Source organism: Molothrus ater, chromosome 8, assembly GCF_012460135.2.
Source record: "Molothrus ater isolate BHLD 08-10-18 breed brown headed cowbird chromosome 8, BPBGC_Mater_1.1, whole genome shotgun sequence".
NCBI lineage: Eukaryota > Metazoa > Chordata > Aves > Passeriformes > Icteridae > Molothrus > Molothrus ater.
Genome location: NC_050485.2, coordinates 33498331 through 33523678, shown reverse-complemented (window position 1 = coordinate 33523678; position 25348 = coordinate 33498331). Strand labels below are relative to the sequence as shown.

Below are 25348 nucleotides of genomic sequence, written 5' to 3'. Positions count from 1 at the left end.
TTATCCATCCATTCCATAGTTTTGTTCTCAAACAGAGGTACACATTTCTGCCTGGCAGGGTGCACAGAACCCACACTCACTCTCCAATAACCCCCACATTTACCCATCCACCCATCCAGTTTTGTTCTCAGACAGGAGCACACATTTCTGCCTGGTGCTCACACTGCACAGCTCCAGTGGATACCTGAGTATCACAAGCTGCAAAAAGCCAATAGTAGCAATGATGTGTTCTCAGAGCTCAGGAATTAGAGTCCACAGGAGATGAAAGCAATAAATAATGAATGAAAGCTTGTCAAGGCTTCTGCAAGGCATCCTCAAACACACTGAACCCACCCTGCTCATCCTTCAGAGCCTCATCTGCCACCCTACACACACAGGAGCTGAGCCCTCCCCAAGCCTGCAGAGCTCTGAATCTGCTGGTGGGATCTCTCCAGTCCTTGCCAGGCAGTTTGCCTTCCTGCATCTCAGGTGAACACAACCAAATCAATTTTTAGCTTGTTTCCTTTTTTTTTCCCCCCACCAAGGTCTAAATTGTTAAAGAAAAAAATCTCGTGTTCATCTGCCTTCCTGCAAGGGAGTCTCAGAAAAAGAAATCTCACATTCCACTCCTGTAATCTGCAAACTCCCTGTTTGTGAAACCCTAGAGAGCACACTGAGCTACCTACCCATTTCCATTCAGGACAGATGCTTTGGCAAAGAAATGAAAATACAGCTCTCCTGAAACGTGTAATATTCCTACTTTGTTATCAGATGATCCAGTCTTGGCCTCTCTGCCTAAAATATTCCTCCTCAGCTGCTTTATCCCCACTATCTGCTTTTGCTGTGTGCTCAGCATGGCATCAGGAGCCCCAGAGCTCAGCTACAAAGGACTGGGGGTCTTGAATCAGGACTTTTCCTGCTCTAGAACTTCTTCCACTGGCACAGGGATTTCCCACTGTCTGTCTTTGCAACCACCTGAGCAGGAAGAGCCCAACTGTCCCCAAATCCTACCCCAAATCTCAGCCCCTTGATCATCTCTCAACGGATTCAGCAGGGCTGGGTCAGGGCTTTCACCTTTTTTATAAGCTCTGGTTGGAAGCACAAGGAGAAGTTCCAGGTGCAGCTTATCAAACACACATTTAGGGCAGTCTCTGTAGTTTCCCATGATGGAAAAGATCCACTAACTTCTGTATCCAGTCTCCTCTGGATACTAAAATCTACCAGTCCTACAATTCAGAACTTTGGCTCTTTGATATCAGCACCATTTGAGGGCACAGACCCCTTTCCCAATTGCATGAGCCAATGTTCCCAAAAGCAGATTTAAAGAAAATCTCTAAGGGATGAAAGGTGGAACTTCCAGTCTCTCACATTACTAATTTTCTTTTTTAAAATATGTACTAGGGCTTAAGATCCTGTATTGAAGTTCCTGAACAGCCTAAGATACAAATAAATACATTAAAATTTGAGAATCTACAGTGTCAGCAGCATCTTAAGTATCATGTCTTAAAAACACCTTCACTTTAAGGTTATACAAGTTAAAAAAACCAAATACCACTGAACCAAAATTATGCTCTCTTTTTAAATCAAAGTGAGGGTTTTGAAGCAATTAAAGGTTGGACTCAATGATCTTAGATGTCTCTTCCAATTTAAATAATTCTAGAATTCTATAGATTTACTTGTTCAAAGAAAGCTCTTTACACAGTCACAAACCCTTCAGCAGAAGCACCAAGAATTAACCTTGATTGAAGCAAAACCAGCTTTTAAGCACAAATAAGCAAATACTTCACTGCCTTATTGTGGCTGAGGATGCAAAACTGGAGATCTGGAAAGCACAAACCTTCACTATGACAGTCTGGTCAGAGTTGCTGCTCATCATCTCATTGATGGACTTAAAGAGCTGCAGCAGAGACTCCCTGAAGTCTGCTTCTCCTTTGTTTTCATACAGCCTGAAAAACAATTAGGTTTCATCAGCACAAACCACAATGGAAATACTGCTTTAAAAAATCTGGTGGCTTTTTTAACAATTAAATGACAAATGGCCACTTTCTGGCTTACATATTCCCAAGAATTTTTACAACTTTTTTCACTGAATCAAGAGCTTTCTTCCAGGGGGAAAAAAAAACTCAAGACAAGACAGACTGGGCAGGCTGGGCCAGCAGGAAGAAGAGATTTTTATTGTGAAATGCCACATGCAGCAGTGCTGCTCCAGTCTCTGGTGAATCCCTGAGCTGTGCCCCAGTTCCCTGTGCCAGGGACAGCCTCTCCACCCTGAAGATCCCTGCCAGGACCCTTGTGCTGATGAAGCCACAAAGCAGCCAGCAAACTTGCCAGCAATCATTAAAATCATGAAAAAGGAAAGGGGGGGAAAGGAAAGAAGGGGGGGAAAAGGAAAGAAGGGGGGGAAAAGGAAAGAAGGGGGGGAAAAGGAAAGAGGGGAGGGAAAAGGAAAGAGGGGAGGGAAAAGGAAAGAGGGGAGGGAAAAGGAAAGAGGGGAGGGAAAAGGAAAGAGGGGAGGGAAAAGAGGAAAGAAGGGGGGGAAAGAGGAAAGAAGGGGGGAAAGAGGAAAGAAGGGAGGGAAAGAGGAAAGAAGGGGGGGAAAGAGGAAAGAGGGGAGGGAAAAGGAAAGAGGGGAGGGAAAAGGAAAGGGGGGAAAAGAAGAAACTCATGGACCCTCTTTTTGCTAAGAAGATACATTTTTTCCTGTGGGGAGGAAGCACTGAGGTTAAATGGTGTTTCAGCACTGATTTCAGGCTCAGTTTGCCATGGAGTCAGCACAGCTGACACAGAGCAATGACTCAGCCCCAGCTCAGCTGCAGAGCAGGGTCCCTGTGCCCCCAGGCAGATCCCTCACAGCTGAGCTGCCCACTGGGATCCCCCTCTCCCTCTCCCAGATGCTTCAGGGGGGTGAAAACTGCACAGAGGCACCTGAGCAACACCAGAGGCCAAACAAACACAGCCAAGGTGAAGAACTTGGGCCACTGGTACAATGAGAGCTCCTGGAATTCTCTGCAGTGGTTTAAATGCAGAACATGTCCTACTCCAGGTGTAGGATGGCACAATCCTCCCTGGAAAACCAGGGGGACACCACCACTGGCTCCACATCACCCCTGAAAACCTCCCCTCCTTGGGCAGCACGTGGGACTCACCCACACCAGGCTCAGTCAGACTTAAAACATGGCCAAAAAAAGAGATCTGGAACCCAGATTAAATCTGAACAGGGGGAGTTGTAAACATCACATGCACTTCCAGGGCTTGGGGCAGCCTGGGACAGTGGGAGGTGTCCCTGCCCATGGCAGGGGTGGAATGGGATGAGTACAAGGTCCCTTCCTGTCACCTGGATATTTTCTGAAAAATCCTCTTGGCCCAGGATTTTCTCCTGGGAAGCTGAGCAGCCTCAGAGGGGAATGAAAACAATAATTATCTGATTGCTGCTCCTGTGTTTGCTGCTTTGGAATGGGCCTTGGACATTGTTTACCAACAGGTGAAGGTTTGATTGGTTCCATGTGAATTGTGTTGAATTAATGACCAATCCCAGTCCAGCTGTGTTGGACTCTCAGAGTCAGTCACCAGTTCTTATTATTCATTCTTGTTAAGCCTTCTGATGTACCTTTTCTCTTTCTTTAGTATAGTTTTAGTATAATATAATGATATAATATAATGATATAATATAATGATATAATATAATGATATAATATAATGATATAATATAATGATATAATATAATGATATAATATAATGATATAATATAATGATATAATATAATGATATAATATAATGATATAATATAATGATATAATATAATGATATAATATATCATATATAAGATATAATATAATAGATCATAAAATAATAAATCAGCCTTCTGAGAACTTGGGTTCAAATCCTCATCTCTCACCTTGTCCTGGGGACCTCACAAACACCACGCCTTCCCACCCAAACCATCCCATGACTCCTTCCCCCAGTTGAACCCCACCTTTACCCAGTCAGCTCTGGTGGATCAAGAGCCCCACCCAGCAACAACAACTGGGCTCCCAAAGCCCTCCCTGGTCCCCCTGGCTCTGCTGCCCGCCAACACCTGGCACCAAGACCCACTGCAGCAGCTCCCAGCACAGGTCCCTTTTACTTCCCACAGTTTTCTCCTGGAATTAAACCCAGTAGGAAGGTCTCAAATGCAGTCTGCAGCTCAGAAAGGGAATTTCACCCTGGAATTTGCCAGGTACAATCCTTGTACAATTTCTTCATGTTCCAAGATCAAAATTATGGAATGGTTCAGGTGGGAAGGGATTTTAAATCCCATCGAGTCCCATTCCAAGGACACCTTGCACTGTCCCAGGCTGCTCCAACCTGGCCTTGGCACTGCCAGGGATCCACAGCTGCTCTGGGCACCCTGTGCCAGGGCCTGCCCACCCTCCCAGCCAGGAATTCCTTCCCAATATCCCACCTAAAGCTACATCATGATGGATCACACATTGCAGCTGGAAATGGGCTTTTCTTGGGATAAACATGGAGCTCAGGATGTTCCTGCTGCTTTACACTGAAGTTAATGTGTATCATTTTTAATGCTGTGCTCATAAACCTTGGGAAGTCCCAAATATGAAAAAATTGATTTTAACCTGGACACAGAGGAAATAAATACTGCAGAAAAAAAAAAGCCCCAAACCACTAAATTGTGTTATTTTGATGTGCACACTTCTATTCCCCTTTTAGGCTTAAACTGGGGATTATGCAGGATAAAAAACTTGTTAAGTCCCCATTTCCATAATGGATTTTAGTGTCCCCCTGAAGAGATTAAGAGAGGTGAAACTTATACCAACAGAAAGAGTAACTGAACCTGACAGCCCAATAAATCAAAGTGCTCCAGACAAAAAACACTGCCTTTCAAAAGGGAAGTTATAATAAAAATAAACAAGTCAGTCACAAATGTGTTCCTACTGTCAGTTAATAACATCTATTTATTTAATATACCTGATAAAGCACAAAATCCCTGCAGCTGTGAGAAATCAAGGTTTACAGCAGGTTGGTGCTTCCAGCACTGCCTGGAGGATTTTAAGGCTGTAGTAAATGCACCACAAGCACTGGGATCACTACTGAGGAAATCAGAGATCTTTCTAAAGGTCACTTGCAATATTTTGCCTTTATCAACCTTTGCTGTAGCGAACAAACAGATGTGTCACCATGCTTTAAGTGGATGAACTTCCATGGATTTATCCAGAACTCAACTGCTAAAATGCCCCATCCATCCATGGAGCCCACCAGGCTCTCCCTGAAGTTAAAAGCATGCCATATTTTGGAATAAAAGCTTCAGCTTGCTGCTTGTGATTCCTCAGTGGAGCAGCAGCAATTCTGCATTTTAATCACTCCAAATCACACCCCCCAGGCAGGGCTTCAGTCCTGCAGCAGAACAAATCACAGGCTCTTTCTGCATTCAGTAATTTTGCTGATTAATCCCTTGGCATGGAGGGTTGTGTCTCTCACTCAAGGGCTGTGAATTTGTGCGTCCCACAAGGAAATCCCACAGCCCGTCCTGGAGGGTCAGATTGTCTGTAAATCCAATCTGCAGCCAGAGGGAATTTTATTTTTTTTCTGTTTTCAAGTGATTTGTAGGCCCTGCTACAGCCTCAGTGGCATCCAGTATTTTATGAATCTCACAGCAAGGCTCCTACAGAAATAAATTCCAAGCCCTAAATTAGAGGAAAGGGTGGTGGAGATGGTAACTGAAGAGCTCTACATAAATCCCTTGCAATAAGGTTGCAACAAGCAGTAAAAGGACTCAATCTAAGTGAAGATCCCATCAGCTTGGTTTATAACTTCTGTAAAATCTTGTGTATAAAACACAATACAGTAACAGGAGTTTCCCCAAACAGTGCCAAGCTCTAATTGTCCAGAGACCTAAACTATGATGATTTTAGCAATTCCCTGCTACTGAAAATACAGATCTCTGCTAAAGAGGGAAAACCCTTCTCCTGAAATAACTTCTCACAGCTTCAAGCATTTCTAAAATAGTGCAATGCTAAGCAGTTTTAACTGCTGGACTGTAAAATGTTGGCAGTTTGGGGGCATTGTTGGCAGTGGGAGGCTGAAGCAGTGCCTGTACTCACTGGTTGAACAATATCCTGGAGCGGACGATGAACTTGAAGATGTATTCCAGGGCTTTCATGGCTTTGAAGAGTTGATCAGTGATCCCACACTTCTCAGCATTGTCCACATAGGTTTTTAAAACCTTGGTCAGTTTTCTGTTTAAATACAAAAAAAACCCCAGATAAAAGTTACAAGTATTGTCACAGAATTTCCATTTTGAAAGGTTTAATGAAAAATGATGTGCCCACGGAGCTGCAAAGTTAATTCTTCAACTAATAAACTCATTGTGGTTTTGTTTTGCTGATAAGTAGCTGGAATTTATTCTTGAGCAAAAAAAGAAAAACCACAGACCATAACCTCATTTAACACACAAGCAATACAGCAAATCTCAGTAAGGCTGATTTTCTGCTGGATGTTCAGATTTAGGCTCGAGAAAGATGCACCCACTAATAATAATAATCAATAATTATAAATAAGAATAAAAAATTATAAATAAGTAAAAATAATGAAAAATAATTAAATATAAGCATGCTGTTAGAATTAGCACAAAGTATGAGTTCCTTCATTCAGCAAGGCTTCCCCTTTAGAAAGCTTTCCCATGGATTTTGGGCTGAAATTTGTAAAATTTATTTCTCAAAGTACACACCACCAGCTGGAAATTCTCTTCTTCCCCATTTTAAAGCCCATCAAACTCGAAAGTGAAACAATTTTCAAAATAATCCCATTTCAGCTCCCTCCCTTGCAATGAATATAAATCAGGGCTTTAATGCAACCACGAGCAATTCCATTTTAAATCATCCCAGCTCCAGTGCATGATCCAACATCCCCTCTCCAAGTAAACAAGCTCCACACATTATTCCCCACTCACAGAAAACAACACAGAGATCCTGCTGCCTGGGGATTTGTTGGAGCAGGAGCAAACTGCCTGAGAATTTCAAGTAAGCACTTAAATACTGCCAAGGCCACCTCTCTTTACTCCAGGGCTGAGGGTTGGGCTGGGTGATCTTGGAGCTCTTTTCCACGCTGGATGTTCCATGAATAAAAGGCAGGGAGAGGGCGGGGATCTGTCACATCCATGGGGACACCTCGAGCCAGAATTCCTCCCTGCACATCAGGAAGGGAAGGGTGCTCCCATGCCCTAAGAGGACCACCCCCAGCTCTTCCTGAGGAGTGCAGGTGATGCAGGATGCTCCACACGAGTGACCAAAATATCAGCCTTGAGACTGAAGGTTCAAATCTTCTTTGGGATTAAAGAAGGCTCAGGGCAAGGTTCTTCCCCCAGAGGTGCTGGCACTGCCCAGGCTCCCCAGGGAATGGGCACAGCCCTGAGGCTGCCAGAGCTCCAGGAGGGTCTGGACAACATTCCCAGGGATGCTCAGGGTGGGATATTGGGGTCTCTGTGCCAGGAGCTGGACTGATGATCCCTGTGGGACCTTCCAGCTCAGGATATTCGAGGATTTTATGATTCTTCACAATTTTAAATCAACATTTTCAGGTCCCTTAACAGAGACTCTGCACCAGCAAAGGGGCAGCCCAGGTGTCCTGGTTTGGGTTTGTCTTCCCCCTAGCACTTGTCTTCCCCCCTGATGCAAAAATATCCATCAGATATTTTTTCCTCCAGCCTAATGCAGCAGCAAAGATTCCAACTGTCAAAATCTACTTAAGACAACAAAAATAATGGGCCTTTTTTTGTGCCATTCACTGCCTCTTCCCCACACTGACAGTAATGTGGATAACTGGGGTACAGTGTCATTTAATGCACAAAAAAGTATTTGAAGCATCTTAAATGGACATGATTTCCTTCCAATATGAGTGAGAATTGCTCCTGTTTTCCTTACAAAACAACTCCTGAAATTGTCAAATCATCCCCTTCTTCATTTCAGCACTATCAGTCCTTGCACAGGACTGAAAGTTGTACCAATTTATTTCAAGAAAGAAACAAAGACTACCGCCAGTCTTCTTCCAGACCCTCCCAAGCTCATGGGCACATTCCTAATTAAGCTACATAAACAAGCAATTAAATAACATGACCTGGAAAAATTCTCCAAGTCACATTAGGAAAAATACATTTTCCAACTCACGTGTAGGCCAAGGTAGCACTGAAATGCTTCTTGATGTAGGTCTCCAAGACAGGGTTGAAATGTTGAAATTTTCTGTCAGCAATCAATCCAATGATAAATACCTGAAAAAAACAGCATAATTAGTGTGTTAGTCTCCAAAAGGCTTTAATTTTTGTCCATTCCCCTTTCTTCTCAGAGAAAAGACATTATTGACATTAAAAGTTCTGTTCTTGTCCTAAATTGTGCTGGTAATTCATTAAAATGACCTGATGTGAGTGCTTCCTTATTTCCTGGGAGGATGACATGATAGAATCCAACTCCCTCTGGATCTGAACCTTGAAATATAATTTTTAAATTAAATCATAACTCTCAGCTCAGATCTTTTTCATTAATAAACTAAAATAAATTTCATTAATTCCCCATTATTGGGTACATTTCAGACCCTCCCCAGTGCAGACTCACCAAAGCATCAAACACCAAAGTGTCAAAGGTCTCACTCTCTGAGTTCTCCATCATGATGTTAAAAAGGGCATCCAGTGTGTCTTGAAGAAACTGCCAAGAAACAACACAGCTCTCATCATGATTTCAAAGGAAAATCAAGTTCAGATTCCACACAGGTTTCTACAGATATTTTTGCTAAAGTAAAGGCATTTTAAAAGTTAGCAAAAAAAAAAAAAAAACAAAAAGGAAAAACCAACACTTTTCTTTTCAGGAGATGATTTTTAGTGAAGTTGATTATCTGTACACAGGTTATCAGTCCAACAGAAAAAATGAAGTCAGAAGTCACACTTGGCACACCTGGACAAGGACTTGACTCTGTGACAATGCTCCAACAACATCAATTTCCAAACTGCAGATCCACCACACGGTCACCAGGCCCATGCATTGCTGAGAATTTGGGAGTTTCAGAGCACAAACCACACAAGCAACTGAGTCTCATGCCAGGGAATGGGAGCTGAGCCATGGGAGGACTCAGAGCATCCCTGCCCGGGGCTGCACCACAGCCCCAAATCCCAGTGGGATCCCACATGCAGGCATGGGAACAGAGCCCCCCACTGCTGCCCCAGCCCCACACCTGCCTAGCAAGGTCCTCACTCCCCCTGCCTGGGCAGCCCAGCTCTGCAGCACCAGAGGAAAAGCAGATTAGTGCCAGGGGCTTCCAGTAAAAGCTCAAGGACAAAAGGTCCCTAATTCCACGAGTCCTTCCCAGATCCATGCAGTGCCAGAGATACTCATCAGTTCTGCTGGGATGGGCTTGTGCCTGAGCAGCTCCTTCCTCCAGCTGGCACAGACACACAGGGGCTCCTCCAGGCCAGGCTGCAGCACAGCTCAGGTGGGGTTGAGAAAGAAGGGGTTAAATGTGGGTGGTTCCAGCACATCTGTCTCAAACCCTCCCAGGACGGTTTGGGTTGGAAGGGATCTTAAATCCCATCCAGAGCCACCCCCTGGGACACCTTCCACTGTCCCAGGTGCTCCCAGCCCTGTCCAGCCTGGCCAGAGATCCAGGGGCAGCCACAGCTGCTCTGGGCACCCTGTGCCAGGGCCTGCCCACCCTCACAGGGAAATAAAATTTAAAAAAAAAGGTTTTGCCTTGTAGATGTGTGGTATTTGCAGGGGTTCCCAGGATGAGGTCAGAGTGAATCTGACTCCATGTTCTTAGAAGGTTAATTTATTATTATATGTACTTAAAATATATTAAAGAATGCTATACTAAAACTATACTAAAGAATAGAGAAAGGATACAGACAGAAGGTTGAACAAGAATGAATAATAAAAACCTGTGACTGCTCAGTCTGACACAGTCTGGCTGTGATTGGTCATTAAGTAAAAACAATTGACATGGAACCAATCAAACATGCACCTGTTGGTAAACAATGTCCAGCCACATTCCAAAGCAGAAAAACAGGGAGAAGCAATGAGATAATATTGTTTTTTCTGTGAGGCTTCTCATCTTCCCAGGAGAAGAATCCTGGCAAAGGGATTTTTCAGAGAATCTGACAGTGACATAGATGAGGCAGAGGGAAGAACATCTCAAAAAGCAGAAGGGAATCAATCCTGGGGTTCCAGCTACAAGAGGCATTCCACATCCTGTGACAGGGATGGAAAATGAGCCTGACTCCCACCTCCTCCTTTAAAAATGTTTCCTTTAAAAATGTTCAATGAGTCTCCTGGATCAAGCCTGATTCACCTGATCTCCTAAACCTCCAGCCAAATGTCAGGAGTTAACCCCATGCACAGCTGAATGTCAAACTCCTTAAACCAACTGAGCACAGAGTCACAGTTCGTGCTGCTGAGGATGAAAAAACAGAAAAGCCCAAATTCTTGCAGCTGATCTTAGCCCAGTCCTGGGAAAAAGCCAGCTCATAATTTCACCACAGGGGCAAAAGGAAAACATCACCTTCTCACAGCCTTACTCATCCCATTAAAGAAGATGTGCAAATAAAGCACATTAAAGGCTGGACTTGATGTTCTAAAGGTTGAACTCTGTGATCTCAGAGGTCTTTTCCAACCTAAATGGTTCTGTAATTCTAAATGATTCTGTGGCTGCTGCCAGCTGGCAGGGAGGGAAGTGCAAAGCACAGTTTGGAGCCTTGACAGGAGAAGTTTCTCTCCTGTTCTGAAGAGAAGTTGCACTCCTGGGTCCCACACACTGAGTCCCCTGGAAGCCAAAGGATGGTTGGGAGGCTGATCAAGCCTTGATTTCACATTCAGGCACCTCAGCCTGACTTTCATGAGCAGAGTTGAAGCCTGAAATCTGTTCACCAGCACTTGGTGTAGCAGCAGGAGGAGCACAGCAGAGACGCTGCTGCTGAGTGAAGGGGCAGGACATTTCTCAGGTGGCATGAATAATTCCTACACTATTAGTTTACATTCTCATACTGCACAGACTCTGCACAAATGGAGCCAGAGCCTCTGGGGAAGGGAGATAACATTTACAGCTTCCACACACTCTGGAACAGGCACAGAATGGGGAGCTGGGCTCATCTCCACTCAAATAAATGAACACCAGTAGGCCCAGGCCTTTTACTGGGAGTTTTAAAAACAGGCAATTCTTAACAGAAAATAGGAATGTTTTTTATCACATCAATACTTTTTCTAAATATTGGGTATTCTACCCAGGCTGCACTGGGTATTGTAGTTAAAAACGTGAAGGGCAAAGAGAGCTGGAGGAACAGAAAGGAACAGTGACAAACCAGGTCCAGCAATGGAGCAGCCCCACAAAGATGGAACACTGTGCAACAGTTGGAGAATGTTGGCACTGGCCCTCTAAAAAAAGGATAAAAATGGTGGTGGAAGCAATATTAAACACTCCCTCTTCTGCCCCCTGCATGACTCCAGTCGTGCTCAGACCCTTGGGAGCAGGAGAAGGGAATCTCACAGGGTGCTGAGAGTGTGCCAGCTGCAGGATTCACTTCAGAACTGCTTTTACTCCAGCCCCACTTGTGGTGCACCCCGAGGAGACCCCTGATCCCCACCCAGCAGGGACGTGCCACTGGGATGTCACACTGGGAGAGGAGGGGGAACCCAAGTGGCAGAGCCGTGGCAGCGCTCAGCAGGAGCCACGGGCATCATTCTGCCCTCAAATCACCCAGGACAAAACCACAGCAAGCAGAACCTTCCTAAAACACAAACCTGTGGGACCCCACCTTCCCCACCCTCCAAGGAGGACAAAATCAGCATTCCCAGGTGTTTGAAGTTACTTCAAGCTGAGGCTTCATTATGCTTCTGTTAAACAACTAAAAATCCCCTGAAGTAAGGAAACAACTCTCCAGGGTCACCTGTCCCCAAGAACATCTTTTGACACTCTTTTAGATTTGATTTATTACAACACCTTCAATAAAGTCCCAGCCTCCTCTTTTGCACAGCTAAACCTGTCTTTATGTAGCTCTCTGCAATCACTCAGTGGCCTTGGCAAATGTAAATAACTTGGCTCAGTTAAATGTTTCCTGAAGTATTTTTTAAAAGAAAACAACAGCAGCACACACTGGGATTGCATTCCACATTCATAGATCAAAAATACATTTAACATCACCATGTAAGACTTCCAAGATGGTCTAATTCTTGCAAAGAAAAACACCTTTTCTTCATGGATTGTATATAAAAATTCACCAAAGTGCTAGGAAAAAAAACAACCTCATTTTCAGAAACGTGCATTTGATGTGTGTTTTATCAGTTCTCAAACATCTGAAATGTTCCTGGAGGGCAGGGAGAGGAGCATCAGCACCCTGAAGTTTGAGGTTCCTGGTTGCAATTTAATGTGCAAATGAGTGCAGTGAGGTTGAGGGGGAAAGTGTGGGGAGCCAAAAAAAAAAAAAAGACAAATCAAAATCTGGGATTTTTACAGATATTAACTCATTACCTTGACCACTTCACCACCATCAACTTTCATCAGCTGCTTCAAGTTCTGGTGCAACAGGCTCGTGTTGGATCTCCACTTCAGCAGTCCTAAGAGATCAACTAGGAATAAAAAAACCCAACAATTATCTCCTGCAGGCTCTTTCCTCACTCTCCATCACCATATGCAGGACAAGGTTTCATTTCCTCACTTCAGCCTTTTTTCCCTGGACAACAAGGTATTTCTAGCCTCTGACGCTGCAGAAAGCTGGGACAATCCCTCTGCCCTGACAGAACTCTGAAAGGCTTTCAGAAAAGCTGCCAGCTTTTGAAATACCAGCAGGAAAATCTAGGCCAAGGAAGCCTGGTCCCTGGGTTTTTCGTTTGCTGCACACAACAGTTGTGTCTTTAGAAAAAAATGCCAAAATGAAATTAGTCAGCCACCAACACAGTGTATCCACAGGGCAGTGACTCTCCCAGCTTCTCTGCTCTCCCTGCATCAACTGCAAAGAAAATAAAGCACAATGAAGCACAAAGAGCTGCAAACTAACTGAGAGTGGGGGAAAGCTGGGCAATGAATATCTGCCAGTGCCCACGCTGCTGGGCTGCCCTCTGAGGGCACAGCCCAGATGATGCCAGTGGTCCATCCCCAGATCCTGCAGCCTGAAGCTGGTGGCACTTCAGCAATCCCTGATCAAGAAGGAAATACGGGAGGCCAACTCTGTCCGTGTGTCATTGCAAAGCTTCCTTTAGGGAAAACTCCTGGGGAGGAGCTCCCAGTGCGGTTCCCCTGCAGAGCAGCAGCTCCCGGGCAAACACCAAACCCCAGCCCTGGAACCCACAGAGCCCAAACCCAACACTGGAACCCACAGAGCCCAAACCCAACACTGGAACCCACAGAGCCCAAACCCCAGCCCTGGAACCCACAGAGCCCAAACCCAGCCCTGGAACCCACAGAGCCCAAACCCCAGCTCTGGAACCCACAGAGCCCAAACCCCAGCCCTGGAACCCACAGAGCCCAAACCCAACACAGGAACCCACAGAGCCCAAACCCAACACTGGAACCCACAGAGCCCAAACCCAACACTGGAACCCACAGAGCCCAAACCCAACACTGGAACCCACAGAGCCCAAACCCCAGCCCTGGAACCCACAGAGCCCAAACCCCAGCCCTGGAACCCACAGAGCCCAAACCACAGCCCTGGAACCCACAGAGCCCAAACCACAGCCCTGGAACCCACAGAGCCCAAACCCAACACTGGAACCCACGGAGCCCAAACCCAGCCCTGGAACCCACAGAGCCCAAACCCAGCCCTGGAACCCACAGAGCCCAAACCCAACACTGCCCACAGAGCCCAAACCCCAACACTGGAACCCACAGAGCCCAAACCACAGCCCTGGAACCCACAGAGCCCAAACCCAACACTGGAACCCACAGAGCCCAAACCACAGCCCTGGAACCCACAGAGCCCAAACCCAACACTGGAACCCACAGAGCACAAACCACAGCCCTGGAACCCACAGAGCCCAAACCCAACACTGGAACCCACAGAGCCCAAACCACAGCCCTGGAACCCACAGAGCCCAAACCACAGCCCTGGAACCCACAGAGCCCAAACCCCAGCCCTGGAACCCACAGAGCCCAAACCCAACACTGGAACCCACAGAGCCCAAACCCCAGCCCTGGAACCCACAGAGCCCAAACCCCAGCCCTGGAACCCACAGAGCCCAAACCCAGCCCTGGAACCCACAGAGCCCAAACCACAGCCCTGGAACCCACAGAGCCCAAACCACAGCCCTGGAACCCACAGAGCCCAAACCCAACACTGGAACCCACGGAGCCCAAACCCAACACTGGAACCCACAGAGCCCAAACCCAGCCCTGGAACCCACAGAGCCCAAACCCAACACTGCCCACAGAGCCCAAACCCCAACACTGGAACCCACAGAGCCCAAACCACAGCCCTGGAACCCACAGAGCCCAAACCCAACACTGGAACCCACAGAGCCCAAACCACAGCCCTGGAACCCACAGAGCCCAAACCCAACACTGGAACCCACAGAGCACAAACCCCAGCCCTGGAACCCACAGAGCCCAAACCCAACACTGGAACCCACAGAGCCCAAACCACAGCCCTGGAACCCACAGAGCCCAAACCCCAGCCCTGGAACCCACAGAGCCCAAACCCAACACTGGAACCCACAGAGCCCAAACCCCAGCCCTGGAACCCACAGAGCCCAAACCCAACACTGGAACCCACAGAGCCCAAACCCCAGCCCTGGAACCCACAGAGCCCAAACCCAACACTTGAACCCACAGAGCCCAAATCCCAGCCCTGGAACCCACAGAGCCCAAACCCAACACTTGAACCCACAGAGCCCAAACCCCAGCCCTGGAACCCACAGAGCCCAAATCCCAGCCCTGGAACCCACAGAGCCCAAACCACAGCCCTGGAACCCACAGAGCCCAAACCACAGCCCTGGAACCCACAGAGCCCAAACCCAACACTGGAACCCACAGAGCCCAAACCCAACACTGGAACCCACAGAGCCCAAACCCAACACTGCCCACAGAGCCCAAACCCCAGCCCTGGAACCCACAGAGCCCAAACCCCAGCTCTGGAACCCACAGAGCCCAAACCCCAGCTCTGGAACCCACAGAGCCCAAACCCAACACTGGAACCCACAGAGCCCAAACCCCAGCTCTGGAACCCACAGAGCCCAAACCCCAGCTCTGGAACCCACAGAGCCCAAACCCCAGCTCTGGAACCCACAGAGCCCAAACCCAACACTGGAACCCACAGAGCCCAAACCACAGCCCTGGAACCCACAGAGCCCAAACCCAACACTGGAACCCACAGAGCCCAAACCCAACACTGGAACCCACAGAGCCCAAACCACAGCCCTGGAACCCACAGAGCCCAAACCCAACACTGGAACCCACAGAGCCCAAACCACAGCCCTGGAACCCACAGAGCCCAAACCCCACACTCCTTCCTCCTTTACCAAAGCAGCCTCAGGGGAAGGTTCTTCCCCATGAGAAGTCAGTTTTCAGCACAAAACAGAACTCCCAGCAACTCCTGCTCAGGAGAAGCCTTCAACAACAAACTGAATGAAATTATCTCAAAGGTCTTCTCCAACTTTAATGATTTTATGGATAATTTAAAGACTCACTACCTTCCGTTTAGCCCCTGGCCCCCCTCCCCATATAATTCATACTGTGTGAATTCTGCCCAAAATCACTCAAAACAGGCACTTCCTCCCTACAAATATCCCCTCACCTCTTTGCTATTCAGGCTTTCAAAGCAACCAACACAACATTTAGCAAGGCATGAATCTGCAGAGTTTATTGTGGAAATTATCTGCAGAGACTGAAAGCAGCTGCTATGCTTTTCTCAAAAACCTTTCATTTTAAGTAATAAATGAAATTACTTCTAGTGGAAAGCACTACAGTACTCCTTGGAAAGAGTCCCCTCTGAGCAGCACTCAAACCAAGCCTTCTCATCATCTCTTTGTGAGGAGAAATCAAGAGAGTTTTACTACATTAAAGCTTTAAAAGACTCGAATCCAAGTCCTCCATTCCTTTTAATGCATCCTACAAGAAGTGTATAGCCTGAACCCAAAGTCTTAGAAACTCAGTATTAACCAAAAAAAAAAAAAAAAAAAAAAAAATTGCTTCTGGAAGCAAGGCGGAGATGCCTCCATGAGTTACCCAAAGTGTTTCATGGATATATTTATATCAGCTTTCCATCCCTGAATTTGGCTGCAGTCTGACTTCTAACAAGGCATCAGCCTGACAGAAGAAATGATGTGAACAAAAGCCAGCCCACAGACAGGCTCTGAACAGCATCATGGATTGCCCCAAGAAAACAAACCCACGTGGACTGCAGCGTGATGGCAGAGCAAATGCTAAATGAATATACATTTGTGAGCACAAAATGTCAGTGCAGGCCAGCTGAAAGGGAAAAATAACTCACAGGCTATGGAAAAATGGGCACTGGCTGGTAATGCAAGCATTAATTAACCCCAGCAGTCAGGCACTAATCCCACTCTTTGCACAGGGCTGTGTGGAAAATAATGCAGTAAAAAGATGTAAAACAGTATTTTAGCCTACAGGAAACAGGAATGATGGAGTAAGCCTAGGTCAAGTGAAATCTGAGGTTAGAAAACATCAGAAGGGAGAGAGAATGAGGGTGCCCAGAGAAATTGTGGCTGCCCCTGGATCCCTGGGGTGCCCAAGGCCAGGCTGGAGCCAAGCGCATCAGTGGGAGCTGTCCCTGCCATGGCAGGGGTGGCACTGGGTGATCATTAAGGTCACTTCCAACCCAAACCAGTCTGGCATTTCCCACTGCAAAAGGTTTAAACAAACACCCAGACTGCAAAGTCCCCAGCAGCAACTTGGCTTTATTAATGTGATTTATTATTCTGTGGACTGCAGATGAAGATTGTTCTTTTCCAGGGTATGTGACAAGTGGAAGGAACCACCCCAAGCTCCTGCTTTCCTTAACCTGGATCTGTGCAAAAGCTTCCCCTACAGAAACACCCAAACTTTTCTCAAAGCCCAGCCACTGAATTCAGTTAAAGAATATTTCCCCTCTAACTAAATTCCCATCTGTTCTTTGAAATTCTCTGCCTTCTTGACTTTAACATTTCATTTTCCAGTCTATGTGATTTTTTATTTTAATTCTGTGCTTACATCTTCACTTTTTATGCCACTATAGCACTTCAATTTGTCCTATATGTGTGTTGGGGTTTTTTTTAATTATCAACTGTGCTAAGTCAAATTCCTCCCAAGTGCTCTGCAGAATCCTGGTCTCCCTGGTTCCTCCAAGCTCTGACTCCAGTGAAGGAACAGCCACTCTTATCCAAAGATTTGAGTCCTTCAGGCAGAAGAGAGAACAGAAATTCTTGGAATAAGCTTTTGAGGTGCCCTGGATGCTTCCAAGAGCAAATCCACAGGGACAGCACAGCCAGCTCTGCCTATTGATAACTGATACTATTTTCCCAGCAAGCCATTAATACAATTCCAGTTCTGTTCCCATCACCCTGATGGGAATAATAAAAAGGACACCCTGGAAGTCTGGGAAGAGTCTCCAGGAGCATTTACTTCCACAGGCACTGAGGGTTTCTGCCTCTCCTCTTTGTCTTATGTCATCACTCTTCCTCAAAATTAAGTGCAAAATCCAGGAAAAGGCCAGGGAATGTCCTGCTTTAATAAATTCTGCTCAAACCACTAAAAACTGGTCAAGTGTTAAACTAAATAGACACCTCACACCATCACTCTCTCTCAAAGTCTCAGCAGTGACCAAGTTTGTTGTTTTGAAGACTTTTCCATGCTAAGGACATCGATTACTGATGGAAAAGCAACATTAAAAACTCACAGTTCATAGAGAACTGAAGGCAAGGGAGTGTTCAAAGAGCTCAGGCACAAAAAAGCCTCTGCACCATCAAACACAACAGAAAAAGCCAGATGACTTATATCCATACTTTTAGAATTACTAAAAATAAGTTTTAAAGCCAATTCTAAGATAGTTATGGAGGGTAAAGAAAGAACTATTACAGGTAACCTACAGGTAAACTATTAAAAGGAGAAAAATCTCCTTTGGCCCAACATTTTTGTAAGTGAGGAGAATACGGAATTTTTATTTACTTGTTTTTAAGAAAGTTAAAGGAAGAATATTAACCAACCATTTTACAAAGCTTAAAATCAGCTTCAGAAATCACCATCTGAAAATCACTGCCAACTTTTAGATGAAAACTGATACTTGAGGGAGGAATTTAATGATGATTTTCTTTTTTGTTTTGTTTCTTTCCTGCTCAATGAGACATGGCGATCTTGCTTAATAATGTCACAGTACTTTGAAGAGAGAGAAAAGACTTTGGCAACTCCGAGGCAAACTTTCCCAGACAACATAATTAACAGCAGCATTAAATAAAGATCAGGCCTTCAAAGCAAACAATATGTAAATCAAGCACCGAACAATGCTCAGGCTTAATTTTAATAGCAGTTCTGTGAAAGCCACATCAATGTATTGATCACTGGGAAATACTTTTAACTACTAAACTTTTAACTTTTCTAAAGGCTGAAGGGAAAAACAGCAGCGATTTTCCAACAAAAATCAGTTTAATTCCAGATGTTGGATCCTGCTCTGCAAGCCCCAGCCCCACCGTGCTGCTGCTGAGCTGGGAGCCCATCTTTGCTGGGAAATCCTCCCAGCACATCCCAGTTTTTCAGCTGAACACCCTGCCAGGCTCCAAGGCTGCCAGACTGCAGTGGATCCGATGTGCTCTGCATGTGAAACACCCGGGATGAGCTGGGAGAGCCGCTGGGAAGCAGCACAGCCAAGGCAGGGCTGGAGTCACGGAGCAGGGACATCCCCCCGGGCAGAGGGAACTCTGCATGGGGCAGTGTCCCCACGCAGCTCCCACAGCCCTTCCTGAGTCACAGCAGCTCCCTGCCGTGACTCAGTCCCCATGGAATGACCCTCCCACACTCCCCACTCGCTGCTGGAGCAGCCAGGAGAACAAGGGATGGCTCCATGGCAACCAGCACGGAGTCACACGCAGGGCACAGGCTGCAAATGGCAAAGGTTTCCTTTGGTGGCTGCCACCAGCAGCCTCCCCACAGCCTTGGGGTGCACTCAGCCAGCTGACAAACAGGACAAACGAGGGAATGCAAGGTTGGAAAGGAGCACACGGAGCCAAGGCCACTCCTGGGAAGGTGTGGGGACATGAGGGTGACCTCCATCCTACCCTAACATCCCCTCTGCACACAGGAGAGAACATCAGAGCTGTCCCCAGCCCTGAGATATGGATATTGCCCCTTGGAATAACAAACCAGCATGTCTGGGAGCAGAGCCCTGATATTACCTACTCTTGAGAGCAAACTCATCCCCTCCCTCAAGTGCTATTTTTCAGAGAAAAGTGAAATGCCACAGAGCCTGTTTCAGTGCATTTCAGGGCAAGAGCCTCAACTATATGGGAAACAATATCCCTGGTTCCACTTCACTTGGATTCTTCTGTTTTTTTCAGAGACATCAACGGCTCTGGAGCAAAACAGAGAAAAGCTTGGATGGCTCACACACTCACCCACACAATGCAACCCAGCAAACAGCCACGTGGAATGGGGATGGAGAAGGCAGCAGAGTCAGCACACGGACCCCAAGCCTGCTGTGAGGAGCAGCAGCAGCTCTGGGCACTCACCATTCTGGGTAAGCTTTGTTGAACAGACCAGGGTGGAAATCTGGAAGGAGTCTTTGCTGATGGTGCAGCTCCCAAGGTTCTGCATGCTCTTGCCTGTGGCTGAGTGTCCCTTCTCCTCCAGCTCAATTTTTGTGGATGGCAGACTGAGATAGGTCGAGGCATCCTCCAGCTTCTTGGCCTCTGCCTACAGGGATGTTTGAAACACAGCAGGAGAAAATATCCTGTCAAAATCTCGGTAGCAAGAAAATTTTAATATTTATACTGGATTTTCTTAGGTTTGGAGCTATCAAATGCATCTTTAACAATACTAATTTAGCACTAATCTGGCTACATTAAAGCCAAAATGGCTTAATGGCTTAATTAAAAGGCTACAGAATTCACTTTTCCCAACCCACAAAAAACTCAACAACAAATCCTGCTGAAATTACAACATACTAAAGGTTTAACACTCAATCTCCCATATAAACCAACTGCTCAGGACTTGCTGCTTAGTTTGATTTAACAGCAGAGCTCAAAACACATTTTCCAGTGTAATTCTGGAACAGAATTCCCCAGAAGTCAGTCAATGGAGCTTCCCTGCTGGGAAGTCAAAATTCTACCTTGTAAACTATAAGGTCGTGCTCTCCATCCCTCAGAGTTGTCCCATCATATCTCATGAGCTTCACAAATGCCAGAGCAAATATTTTCTCAGATTTGTCTTTGGCTGTTACCAAAAAAAAAAAAAAAAAGAAAAAAGAAAAAAAATCACTACATAATTATTTCAGCAGTCAGGACACCTAAATCTCACAAACATGGACAACCTGTCAGTGAGGGACCACAGCAAAGATTCTCATGTAAATTAAGTGTATAAAAAATTGGGGAAGTCTTCTAAAAGCAAGACAGAACCAAAAAAAAAAAAAAAAAGCCAAATGAATACATCAACAATAACCAGATGCTTCTTATTTCCATATTCTGTCTGTTCTTTTTGGAAAGCTTTATAAAGGCAAATTTTAAAAACAAAACAGAAATGTGATGCATTGAGAAAGCCCAGGGTTTTAGAAGAATGGCAGTGTTTGGGAGCTGGAATAAAGATTAAACACCAGCACTGAGGATCTCATCAGAGCACAGAGCCCTGAGGACAGACATTTGCAGGGGGAACATTAGAAGCAAAACAAAAACTGGATCCATAAATGCAGATGAAGTGCCTCAGTTTTTTGAAAGCTGACCCATTCTGCAGCCAACAGGAACTAAAAAAATGCATTCAGCTTCTTCTTGGTCAAATCTGTTGGGAAAAGTTTAAAACAACAAAGCAACAGATGAAGGAGAGATCACAAAGGAAGTTGAGAAGTAAAGCCAGAAGCAAAGTTTCATCACCTTGAGACAGCCCAAGGAGCCTGGGAGAAAGCCCTGAAAGGGGCTCTTGTTAATATTTAGGAGTGACCTCTTTTAAATATTTAAGCTGTGGCCAACCTAAATACTTAAGTCATCCTAATAACATTTCTGACTCTAATAATTTGTAGCACACAATCATAATTCTGATAATAATGACTGAAAGTTGAATTTTGGAACTGTGTTTTCCTTAAAAAGTATCATTGTCTAGATTATATTATTAATTTTCCTAATCCCAAAGTCTTCAATTACTGATGCTAAGCCAACTGTAGACTTTCACATTCCCACTTGTTGAACATCTTTACTACTCCCTACCTCTAAGATAGAAAATATCACAACCCTCTGAGTTATTAATGAAAAGCTTTACTCCATTAGTAGCCTAGTAAAAAATTCCATTTATTCCCTCTGGAGAAAAAACTGGGCAGGGAAGGAAAAAAATCAAGATAGGTGAGAGTGAGGAACATGTGAAGAGAAAAAAGAGCTGAGATATGACAAAGTGTCACAAATTTAATCCTGCACTAAAAGCAAAGGCAATAATCAGTTCTGGATTGGGAACACAAGAATGGCATCCCTGCTCCAGGAATTCCCAAGGATGGTGCCTTGGGAAGGCTGCCCTAGAACAGAGGCTGGACAGAGCTCCAGAATAAAGCAGGGATTCATTCACAGCATCCCCTCCATGGATCCACCTTGGGCAGCACCAGACCCCAGCCAGGGCTGCACCCAAGATGAACCAAAATGGCCCAAAATGCACGGCCGGGCACGGGCTCTGTCCCTGGGATCAGTTCTGCTCCATTTGCACCTTGCAGTTCATTGTCCCATTCCAGCTTTAGCCCCTGCAGTCCCACCCTGCTTGTTTTTCTCTCTCCAGCCCACGGGGTTTGTGCTCCTGGGCTGAGATTTGGATCATTTGTCCTTGGTGCCCAGCTGGAGCAGGAATTGTTTTGTCTCCCTGCTCTGTGCACAGAGCTCAGCATGCCCTGATGTGAGCCCAGACCCACACACTAAAGCAGCACAGAATGGGAAAAACAGAAAAGCTGAACCTGAGGCATCAAGCAGAGGCTGAGTTACTCACAGTCCTGGGAGGATCTGTGGCGGAAGGTGAACCTCAGGTGGCTGCGGTTCACGTCCTCGATGGGGATGGCAACCTGGCACCAGGGAGAGAACAAGGAAATGGTCAGGGCAGCACCTTCAGCCTCCCCCAACCCCATCCAGACATCTTCCAGCACTTCCAAATGATCAGTGAGTGACAATCCCAGCAGTACATCCATCCTCTGCAGTCCTTTCTATCTATAGGCACTAATATCTAATTTTCACTCCAAGGCACCTTTGGAGTGAAAATTCCAGAGCAGCTGCAAGGCCCTTGAGAGCACACAGCCCCTGCTCCCACTGCTGCAGAGACTGAATGGATTCCAGAAAGCCACCATCAACCTCCAAACGTGGCAGTGGAAAGGTTATTACCCAGCAAAATGAGCAGGCTTAAAGCACAACCCAAACAGTGATGAGTCCAACACAAGGGGAGAGGAGGAAAGGGAAATGGTCAGGGCAGCACCTTCAGCCTCCCCCAGCCCCATCCAGACATCTTCCAAATGATCAATGAGTGACAATCCCAGCAGCACATCCATCCTCTGCCATTCCAACAGCCCTCTTCTGTCTACAGACACAATAAGGCACCTTTGGAGTGAAAATTCTGGTGTGGGGAGCAGCTGCAAGGCCCTTGTGAGCACACAGCCCCTGCTCACTGTCAGACTGAATGGATTCCAGGTTTGCAATATCCAAAAGTGGCAGTGGAAAGGTTATTACTCCAGCAAAATGAGCAGGCTTAGAGCACAACCAGCTCCCCAAACAGTGATGAGTCCAACACTATGGCAAACGTTTTTTAGCCTTAATATCCTGCTCTCCTCTAGGTCAGCTTCATGGAAAGACAGCAAACCATTCCTGAGGAGGTGCTGGAGTTCCCCCACACCAGTCATCCTGAGCAATGGCTGAAATAAAATTCAATATGCAATAAAAGTCAAAGCCTTTCTTGGCTGAGCTATTCCTTGCCCTGCTGAACACAGGCACTGCATTTTCCCACTTTTGCTTCCCACTGGAAGCTGTATTAATGGCACATTAACACCCAGAGAAGTTATTTTAACAGTCTAAATACCTTTACAGTCTCAAACCAGCGAGGCTGCTTTACTTGGTAATAGATCACTGACTTGTACTCTGAGATGGCTTCATCACCAGCACCAGGAAAAATAACACTCTGCAAAAACAAACAGAAGGGGAAGCTTTTATGTCACTTAAACTCCACTTTTTCAGTCAAATAAACAAAAAATAAATCAGTGAAGTAGGTCAGAAAATAAGAGAGAATGCTCCTCATGAAACTGGTACCAAAATGCATGCATGGGTAAGGCAAGATGTATTTAATGATGAGAAAAGTTTGGTTGAAAATAAAACCTGGGACCTTAAGCTGACAAATACAGCTGTTGAAAAGGCTTAACATGATATGTATCAAAATCAAAAAGCCCCCAGACATTAAATACTTTAATACCTCTAATCTCTTGCCATCTTCATCATAAACAGACACTGTGACTTCCACATTCTTTGCTGTGGTTTTACTGCCTTTGTCAAAATCTCCCTGCACCAAGGTGACATAGATGTCATTTCTAACATCTCCTACAAGGGAAAGCAAAGCACAAAATAACCCACAATTCTCACAAGAAACCCAAGGATTTGGGAAACCAAGGACACACAGAAACAATGGCAGAACATTTCAAACACCACATTTGCATTTATTTTATTTTTACACAACTTCTTTCAGTATTCACTTGAAAGGAGAAGTTTCAACACATTTATCCCATACAAAGGTATTTTGCAATTTACAGTGTTTTAACAGCCTACAAGAGGTCTCTAATTTGTTACAGCAGGAAGAGGTTTGATGGTTTTGCTGGCCTGGGGGTTGTATTTAGATTTATAGCTAAAAATGCTCCTCAGCTCCACCCCAGTTCAACTGAAACTTTGACAATGTGCTGGGCAAACAAGGGATTTCCAATAATTTTATGAGCCAGCACAGGATGCAAACAAGGTGTTGAGACACTCCCACTTGTAGAAGAGACTGTAAAACATCTGACAGACATCTGCCAGCAGCCACAGAGAGACCTGGAACTGGGATGGCTCTGGAAACATCTCATGGATCCCCCAGAGCCCACCAATCTGCAAAGGACACTGCAGGTTCTGCTCTTGCTCATGGCAGTTTTTATTTTGAGAAGCACCACGGTTTTGGGTTGGTTTTCATGGCTTTTGATTTGTTTGGTTTTTTGTAAACACCTGAACTGAACATGCACAGAATACATGTATTTTTAAAAAATGATGTGGCTCTCTTTCAAATGCATTATCCAGAGCTGGTACAAACCCTAAGAGAGCTGCTATCTCTAAATCAAGCCTGTGCCTCAAAAATCTGCTTTGGATTCAGCACAGGAGAGAAGTTTTACATATGCCCTTGCTATGGGGATAATACAAAGTGTGTACTTTGTGTACATTCTTTTTAACTGGGAAAAAAAGGGAGAATTTCCACTCTCGCTGGGATTTCCTGTCTTCTTGATGGGGGTGGGAGCTTTATTTATTGATGCTGGTATTACCAAAGTATTTTACAGTTATTTTTAATTATTTTTAACTTTTGATGATTTTTTTTTAATGCATACCATACCTTAAATTCATCTTTAATTATTTTTTCCTCCAAAACCTCCCATACATACAGAGATTTAAAGCAGGTTAAAATATAACAAAGCAGCATTAATTAAAAGTGCCTTACCAGGCATGATAATCTCAGGAAAGCCCATTTTCCGAGCCACTGCTGTTGACCTGTCCACTAAGTGTGGAAACTCTTTCCTAATCTGATGGATATCTCCTGGAAGAAGTTTCAAAGTCACCCACAGACCTGTTGTGTTAAAAAACACAGTTATGAAACTGCTGGGATTGATTCTTGCTTCCTAAAGATTTCTTTCTGGAACTTGAAAAATGTAAAAATGTTAAGACAGATAGGTAGATTAAGATAACTGATCTTCCTTTAATAAAAAAAATAGAAAATATTTTCAAACTCTCAACAGATCTCATCACTTCACACAAAAACATGAGTACAGCAGGCAGAATTATTTCTGATTATGTTCCATGTTCTTTGCAATGAGATGTTTATCTTCCATGGGAAAAAAAGAGAAAGAGCAAGGATGATTTGCATGGAGAGACCCAAGGACTCCAAGCAAGCAACAGCAGTAGATCCACACCCCAAACTGATTGATCACCATCCCATAAAGCTGTTTTTACTGCTCTGAGCACACAAATCTACA

General features: G+C 45.3%; 1 protein-coding gene across 2 annotated transcripts in view; it reads right to left on the bottom strand.

The window, feature by feature from the left end:
- The window catches only part of DOCK1 (dedicator of cytokinesis 1), a 278548-nt gene that overhangs the window by 207504 nt on the left and 45696 nt on the right, over positions 1 to 25348 (bottom strand). For both annotated transcript variants that reach the window (XM_036385303.2, XM_036385305.2), the window contains exons 13-23: positions 24817 to 24942; positions 23557 to 23681; positions 23170 to 23268; positions 22096 to 22168; positions 20255 to 20358; positions 19656 to 19839; positions 12478 to 12575; positions 8580 to 8669; positions 8139 to 8239; positions 6078 to 6212; positions 1817 to 1925 (exon numbers count right to left, since the gene is read on the bottom strand). In XM_036385303.2, the coding sequence (XP_036241196.1) occupies positions 1817 to 1925; positions 6078 to 6212; positions 8139 to 8239; positions 8580 to 8669; positions 12478 to 12575; positions 19656 to 19839; positions 20255 to 20358; positions 22096 to 22168; positions 23170 to 23268; positions 23557 to 23681; positions 24817 to 24942 (1244 nt within the window). The remainder of the gene's footprint in view (positions 1 to 1816; positions 1926 to 6077; positions 6213 to 8138; positions 8240 to 8579; positions 8670 to 12477; positions 12576 to 19655; positions 19840 to 20254; positions 20359 to 22095; positions 22169 to 23169; positions 23269 to 23556; positions 23682 to 24816; positions 24943 to 25348) is intronic.